This window comes from Camelina sativa, chromosome 8 (genome assembly GCF_000633955.1).
Source record: "Camelina sativa cultivar DH55 chromosome 8, Cs, whole genome shotgun sequence".
In the NCBI taxonomy this organism is placed as follows: domain Eukaryota; kingdom Viridiplantae; phylum Streptophyta; class Magnoliopsida; order Brassicales; family Brassicaceae; genus Camelina; species Camelina sativa.
The window spans coordinates 3,266,830-3,274,171 of NC_025692.1; the positions used below are offsets into that span (position 1 = coordinate 3,266,830).

At 37.2% G+C, this 7,342-nt stretch overlaps 1 protein-coding gene across 2 annotated transcripts in view; it reads right to left on the reverse strand.

Annotated features, from left to right (window-relative positions):
- LOC104705917 (trafficking protein particle complex subunit 8-like) overlaps positions 1-7,342 on the reverse strand; it is an 8,690-nt gene that overhangs the window by 857 nt on the left and 491 nt on the right. The window contains exons 2-28 of one of the 2 annotated variants that reach the window (XM_010422013.2): positions 7,213-7,334; positions 6,929-7,028; positions 6,681-6,785; positions 6,401-6,554; positions 6,179-6,299; positions 6,015-6,074; positions 5,816-5,896; positions 5,622-5,716; positions 5,387-5,537; positions 4,997-5,083; positions 4,709-4,828; positions 4,513-4,641; positions 4,334-4,431; positions 4,121-4,244; positions 3,888-3,995; positions 3,518-3,659; positions 2,955-3,065; positions 2,803-2,860; positions 2,633-2,708; positions 2,022-2,207; positions 1,833-1,943; positions 1,497-1,655; positions 1,246-1,404; positions 922-1,155; positions 653-823; positions 422-534; positions 25-341 (exon numbers count right to left, since the gene is read on the reverse strand). In XM_010422013.2, coding sequence (XP_010420315.1) covers positions 25-341; positions 422-534; positions 653-823; positions 922-1,155; positions 1,246-1,404; positions 1,497-1,655; positions 1,833-1,943; positions 2,022-2,207; positions 2,633-2,708; positions 2,803-2,860; positions 2,955-3,065; positions 3,518-3,659; positions 3,888-3,995; positions 4,121-4,244; positions 4,334-4,431; positions 4,513-4,641; positions 4,709-4,828; positions 4,997-5,083; positions 5,387-5,537; positions 5,622-5,716; positions 5,816-5,896; positions 6,015-6,074; positions 6,179-6,299; positions 6,401-6,554; positions 6,681-6,785; positions 6,929-7,028; positions 7,213-7,334 — 3,492 coding nt within the window. The remainder of the gene's footprint in view (positions 1-24; positions 342-421; positions 535-652; positions 824-921; positions 1,156-1,245; positions 1,405-1,496; positions 1,656-1,832; positions 1,944-2,021; positions 2,208-2,632; positions 2,709-2,802; positions 2,861-2,954; positions 3,066-3,517; positions 3,660-3,887; positions 3,996-4,120; positions 4,245-4,333; positions 4,432-4,512; positions 4,642-4,708; positions 4,829-4,996; positions 5,084-5,386; positions 5,538-5,621; positions 5,717-5,815; positions 5,897-6,014; positions 6,075-6,178; positions 6,300-6,400; positions 6,555-6,680; positions 6,786-6,928; positions 7,029-7,212; positions 7,335-7,342) is intronic. The other variant, XM_019228287.1, reaches the window with a different exon arrangement.

Consider the following 7,342-nt stretch of genomic DNA (forward strand, 5'->3'; position numbering starts at 1 on the left):
TTTGGACCTTTGTGGAACTTAAACCTGACCATAAGAAAGGAGGTGAGCTTTCCATGGAAGATGGCGGTTTGCCCAGACGGCTTCCCATGACATCTGAAGTTAGTTTCATTTCCTCTGTTACGGGTTGCACGTAGCGCCACCCGGATTGGTTTCCAGAGGAAGAAGTTGGTACTGCTGCGTCTGGTAGACAATCAATGGTGTTGATGGTCACAGATGATAATCCATCAGATGTGTTTCTGATTACCATTTTTAGTTTTATTTCACACAAGGAGGTGGAAAAGTCGTGGTCTATGGTTCGGGGACCGCCTAGTGACCACGACAGCTGGCTCGAGCTTCTGATACTGTAATTGAACAACAAGGGGATTATAAGTGGCAAATAGGCTTGAAAACTCAAGAAAGACAATTTTGCAGATACTCTTACCTATTGTGACATGAATGGTGAGACATAATCTTTGGTAAATCAGAAACTGCTGACGGATTGCTGCTTTTTTCCAGGCGAGAGATTAGAATGAAGTCAACAGTATTTGCACTTGCCTGTTTCATCATACAAATTTAAGTTACCAGTGAAGTGATACTGTGTTTAAGAGAGTAATAGATACTTTCAAAAAAATCTCTAGCGCATAAGATTCCCTGAAAGAGGATTTTCGCTTACCTGAGCTGAGGGTCCCTGACATGACCTTTCACTTTCATGAAAGCTTGCTATAGGTGAGTTAACGATATCGAAAAGCTTTTCATCATCGTCCTGAGTAAACAATTTTACGTCAGTTTGGCTGGGAGGAAGGGACATGTTTTTCTCGTCTTCAGTCCCGGATTTTCTGCAATCCTGCAAATATCAACACCATTCTATTTTCAGACTTGAAAAAGAGAAAGATCAACTAGCTACTAGAAATGCATTAAATGAAATTTATTGGTTCCAACGACCTTTATCATAAAGAAACATGATAAAGCTTGCCCAGCGAGTAGAGACTTGGAAGGTAAGATTGTATCAACAGGCTGAAGCAATGAGATGCCCCACCGGCACCCAACTGTTGACAACTGGTGAATTTGGAAACAATCTGAATTCGCACGGTTCACGATATCCATACGCACAAGAAATTCTTGCAATCTTGATGGAGAGGGGGTGATTTCAAACGAGGTCTGTAGAGAGGGTAAAACCTAGAAGAAAATGTACGATATAGAAATGATTAGACTTGTTAGCCAATACAGATCTGCCCATACCATAGAAATGCGGCCTACAAAATTCACCTGCAAATTATAATGCATCCTTAGGGTGCGGTATTTCATGATGCTTGATACATTTTCCATCTCATAGTATATTGTAAAATACAAATATATCGTTCCTGGGGTGGCAGCTCGAAGCCAAAGAGGCCACCTTAAAGATCCGTCTCCTTGCAGTGATACATCCTGAATGAGATCAGCATTCAAAACAATGTTAGTTAGAATAACCTCAAATGCACATTCGCCTTTGTGGCTTGAGGAGAAGGTTTGCCACAGACCTTTGGAAATGCAAATACACTACTTGTTCTATTTGTTTCAGGCTGAAGAATATTTTGTTCATCGCCCTTCTTTAAGCAATCTGGAAATTTGGTTGTCAGCTCTTCTTTATAGTTTCCAGGACTTACAAATCTTGGATGGCTAATTTTCATTTTAAGATTCTGCAAGGACAGACAGACTTTGTTAGCACAAGAATAAGCCAGTGGATATTTAGCGCATCACATTATCTAATCATCAAGCAAGAATAATAAATATGATAAACCAGACAACAAACCAAATTCATAGACAACAGCCACACAATTGCATAACAAAACGGTTGATCAGTAAAAGAAAACTACCTTTATTGGGGATTCTGACTTATTTCTCAACTCTAAAACAAGATAACGTAGATCTCCAGCATACAATTTCTCAGGCAGATGATCAATTGAACCCTCAAGCCTGGGTAGACTCTGCACATTCAAAATTTCTAAACTTAAGAGGTCGCAACAAATCATAAAAAATTTAAACTTTAGAGGAAAAATTTGCACCTTGATGACTAAAAACTTCAAGGCATCAGTGGGTGTAAGTTTGTTTTTCCTTCTTCCTTTGGCAGTTTTTGCCTTTACAGGCACAGATTGGAAGTAATGCACACCTACGATGGAGCCAGACAACTCCCACCTTACACCGACAATTTTGAGGATACCTTCTTCACCAGGGGTAACAGTAAGTCTCACCTACAAGAAAAAATCAAAACCATAAGTAAGGCGTAACAAGCTACATAAATCCTCAGAACTTCGCCAAGGAGATACAGTGAGCAAAAGGAAGATATAATAATCAAAATTTACAAAAGATCAAGGAAATTCAACATTGTGTCTTCAATTAAGGTTAGTAGCAATGAGGCCATAGTCTCAAATTTTCAACAACTTGGCAATAATAGAGTACGACTTGTTGATTAGTTTCTTAGCACATTTGACCAAGCAATTATTTCATAATTTTCTTCTGAAATGAAAACACATGCATTTCAAAATTTTGATAAAGTAGAGTAAAGACCAGCTACAAGTGAAACACCAAGACTTTAAAGAACATTGTTCTCTATATACACAAGAGGAAAATTTTAAATATTAAAATATATTCCAAGTATCTAATTTAGCAGACTGACCAATTTTTTCTCGCCTCCACCTAATGTGAAATCCACTTCAGACAAAGTGAAAGAAGAAACACCAGAGGTTGTAACCCTGTGGTATTGTTGACATAGATGGCACAGCTTATCATTCAAATATAAGTAAAAAAAAATTGACAGAAACCAGACTTCGGAGATTAGCTGCTTACTGATTATGTCCTGTGGAACTCTCAGGACCCAAGCTTGAGCTACTTGGCTCATTATCTACTTTACAAAGTCCAAATGTGGAGATAAGTTTCGCATATACAAAATGAAGGATGTATAAAATTAAAGTGAACATCAAATAACAGAAACAGCATACCTAATTTTAGGTCATCAGAATTTGCGGAAAGTTCACAGATGAGAGACACGCTTGTTATGGAAGTAGAAATTAGCAATGGATTCCTAAACTCCAGATCCACTTTCACTGACTCTGAAAACAATGGAAAACAATGAGAAACAAGCAAGTAAGAATCCACAAATACAAAAAAGTTCAGACATGCTACACCAGATATCATGTCCAAAAGATATTTTCCCTTCCTTTCAAGTGATAACATTTACAGATACTATGATGTCACAAATAAAGAAACATGATACTCCCTCTCTCTCACTCTTCCATATCTCCATGCAAAACCACCAAAGCTAGTCGTTTCAACGATATTCATTTCAAATAGTCAAATCAAGACCGTAGATTAAATTGAAATATCCTGCTGCTGGCACCATAAGGCAAAACAGATTTTGGACATAGCTGTGCTTATTTTAGATCGACGAGATTGCCTTATTTTTCCCTTCAGATTTCAATATAAGTTAAATGCAGGATAATTGTAAAGAATGTTGTGTGTGATTGAGGTAAACAGCAAATGCAGCTAACAACAACCTTCATACCTCCAGCGACACAAACATTTGATTCTTTGTATTTTTTTGGCAGAAGCTTTGACTGTAGCTCCAGCCAGTTTGACTTGCCAGAATTTAATGATGGAATGATATCATCTTCCAGTGATTGCCAGATGCTCTCTTCTACAAGAGCCTGACCATAAGACATGTGAATTATAGTGGTACTCAGAAGATGCACACTCACCATTAATGAAAAGAAAACTACTGAATGATGCATAAAGATTATTTATTTGCAAGTAATCCAAGAATCTTAACCAATCTGATGCGAAGTATGTTGTTCACAATGGAGTATACATCCTAGGAAGACTACGGTGTGTAGCAATATGTACACATAATTCCAAAGAGTGAATACGAAACTTACAGAAGCTTGAGATGCATAAGTGCGATGGTCTTCAAATATAACTTGAAGAGACGACATGTTAATAACTGGAAGTTGAAGTCCCACCACCTCATGCTTCATTCCAGTTTTCTTTAAAATGACAGAAAAGTGAAAATAAAAACAGTGTTCTATAAACTAAGAAACTATTGTAAGCGCTATCTTTCTTTCTTAGAAGCTTCATAGAGCATATTAGACCATAAGTACAGGCTAGGCACCTTAACAATGTTGAAAAAGTCCCTGAGAAAAATCTCTTGGGTTGCCTTAGATTGGTAGCCACAGTCCAGTACTTTGAGCATGTTTCTAACTGCAACATCATGCATCCCAACAATTGCATACCATCTGAACAAATAATTTCATAGCAAGTTTCAGACCATAATTTCTAAACCATACATCTCACAAGACCTACATTTACCACATTTAAAACTTACTGTCCAATATGAAAATATACATGGTCTTTAATATGGCTCCATGTAGTTGATTTATAAACAGAGATTGCACTTCTGTATGTACGAATTGCATGGTTAACCTGGAAAAGGCACACAATGTGTGTTCTTTAGAATGCAAATCATGTACGAAGCTTGGGCTCTTTCAGCAAAGTGACATGTACCTGATCACAACTTTTATAGTGGTCTCCTGAGAGAACTAGATGAAATCCATACTTGTGTAGCATCGCTGGCTTAGTTAACACGAAGCAGTAAGAAGCTTGCTCCAACATGACTGCAGCGTGCAAGGGTTCCTGCAAAAGATGTAAAAGTTAGCAATTGTACAATATGTATATGGCCTGAAGGCATAAAAAGAAGCACCTCTCCACATATGCGGAAGTAAACAGAAGCAGCTTCTTTGTGCTGATCTCTAGCCTTTAGCATCTCTGCCCACCAGAGCCCACATCTCGTAGCATTTTGGAAGCCAGACTTCCCAAGTTTCTGCAAGAAATTTTTAAAGCATGTTTAAGACAACCGCGTCACTTACTTATATTGGACCATTAGTATTTCAGTTTTATGTTTTGCTTATAATAAACACCAATTTAAGTAATTGATAGTCATTCACTAAAAGAACTGTTACAGATCAAAGTGTGAGTTATAAAGACATACCATATAAGTGCTAAATGCATTTTCCATGCAGTACTCAGCTTCCTTTTTTGACTGGTCTGAGATGAAATATGCAAGTCCCATCATTTCCTTCCAAACATCCGTGAAAAGATGAGTAGTCCGCGCAAATTTTAGCAAAACTAAACAATGGCCAATCAATGATGAACTATTGAAGCAACCACAGGACATAAAGTGAAAAACAATGGCGAACCTAAACTGCATGTAAGTTTCTAAAGACATGACGATGAACTACTGAAGCAACCACAGGACATAAAGTGAAAAACAATGGCGAACCTAAACTGCATGTAAGTTTCTAAAGATATGACGAATTGATTAAAAATAATGCCACAGGAACACCTTTACATAAACATTATTACATAAATGTGAAGCTACCTGAACACCAGCATAGTGCTTCCAAGCTTTATCAAGCTTGTAATCTGTTGATATTAACCGATAGCTTGACAACGCAAGTTCATAATCATGCAACATGAAGGCGTAGTCACCCAAAATTCTAATTTGAGATTCAGTGGAGCTAAAGGTATACCTTCAAAGGTGGAAGCAAAATCGTTAGAGCTTAAAATTATGTTAATGTAATCATAAAAGGAGAAAGGACTTCAAGAACGCATACATTGAACCTTTGGTCGCATCCGGACCTTCGTCTTTTCCTTTTCTCCACCATAAGTTTTTTATCTGGTTTCTTAGACCTTTTCTTGTTGCAGAAATCTGGTGACACAACAAAATGCAAACTAAACGACAAGGAAAGAGAACAACAGAAGCCTAAGTAAAGCAAACAAATAACTTGTTAGAATATCTAAAGCTAACCTGTTGATTAAGTTCTCGAACTTTCTGCTCCATGTAAGGAATAATATGCCTGGAAGCAAACTCTTGCATCAGATCTTTGATCTGCTCCAAATATGCCAGGAAAAGTAAAACCATAGGTTAAAACATTCCAAAACTGTTGAAAGATGTGAAACTAATCAGCAAGAAAATGAACTAGCAGTCGGGAGTTTTAAAAAAATACCTCCACAATATCGTCACCAGTGAGAGCACATCCAAGTTTGTCGGCCGAAACACTTGATTTCTTTCAGAAGAATTGGTAATCAACATAATGACTTACAAAATTGACATAGATTGATGAATGACCTTGAAAAATACGCTGTATAAAAGTTCTGATGAGTGACTTACAAATGAAGCCCAAGGGTTAGACTGATGTTCCACGTTCCCCTCTTTAGATGAATTAGTGCAAAGTAAGTTGCATTCATTATTCCCAAATTGACTTCTCATCTCAGACAGAACTTTAGACGTTCTACAGAAGAATTAGAATCCAGTCAACTAAAACATTACATTTGACACCTACAAAATTATGACGAAAATCTAATCATACACGAGGGGATAAGGAACAGATACCTCTCTGTTGTTGCATCTTGATTGTCATGCACCAACAAGTAATGCTTCAAAATATTTGGGTTCATTACACCATCATTAGGTAATCTATTGGTGTTGAAAAGATGTACAAATTTATGTATAGGTTCTTCGTCTTTTGATGAAACAACCAAGAGACCTAAAAGCACATTTCAAATTGTTTGGTAGTCAACAGAAAACTCTATGAGACATAATAGATCGGCAAACCTAGTTTAAAGAGAGAAGACAACAACAATGATTTTCTAAAACCCATTTAATGTCTTACAAGCCACAGGATGATCAAAAGCTTCGTGGTCTGAAAAGGACAATGTACGTATAAGTTCTTTATTGTAATACTGAAACCATGTGGGTGCGATTTCAGACTCTGGATCTGCAGGGAGCAAAGCATTAAAAAAGCAACGAGTTAGAGATTCGACTTCTGGATTACTAAGAAAGAAGAAGTAGCGCATGAAGGTAAGAATAAAGAAAGACATCGTATGATCATAAAAGCACACTTGATGAGTAGAGACTTACTAGAGAGTATATCAGTAATTTGAGGAGGGTCAGATTTTAAATCCTGAAAATCCTTCTCCCCAGCTAGACTAATAACTTGTTCTAGCCGTTGCTTTGCAACCTAACCATAAGTAAACATAAATCAAAATTTGAGCTCAACAACACGAGAGATACAGACTGGAGAAAGGTACTACAAAAACGAGCATACGCCTAACCCAAACCCATCTTCTTTCACGTTGCCTTCTTGCTAAAGATAGGTAATGATTTCAATATATTCTCGGTTATCAAGGCAAATTTTTACATACCTCAACGTTTGGTTGTCTGATATCGGAGGCATAAAACAATCTCAATGTGAATTTCTTTAACCTATAAAGCTGATCGCTTGATGTCCGAACAGGCACTGCACCACAACAAAAAAAAAAAAAAAAAAAAAAA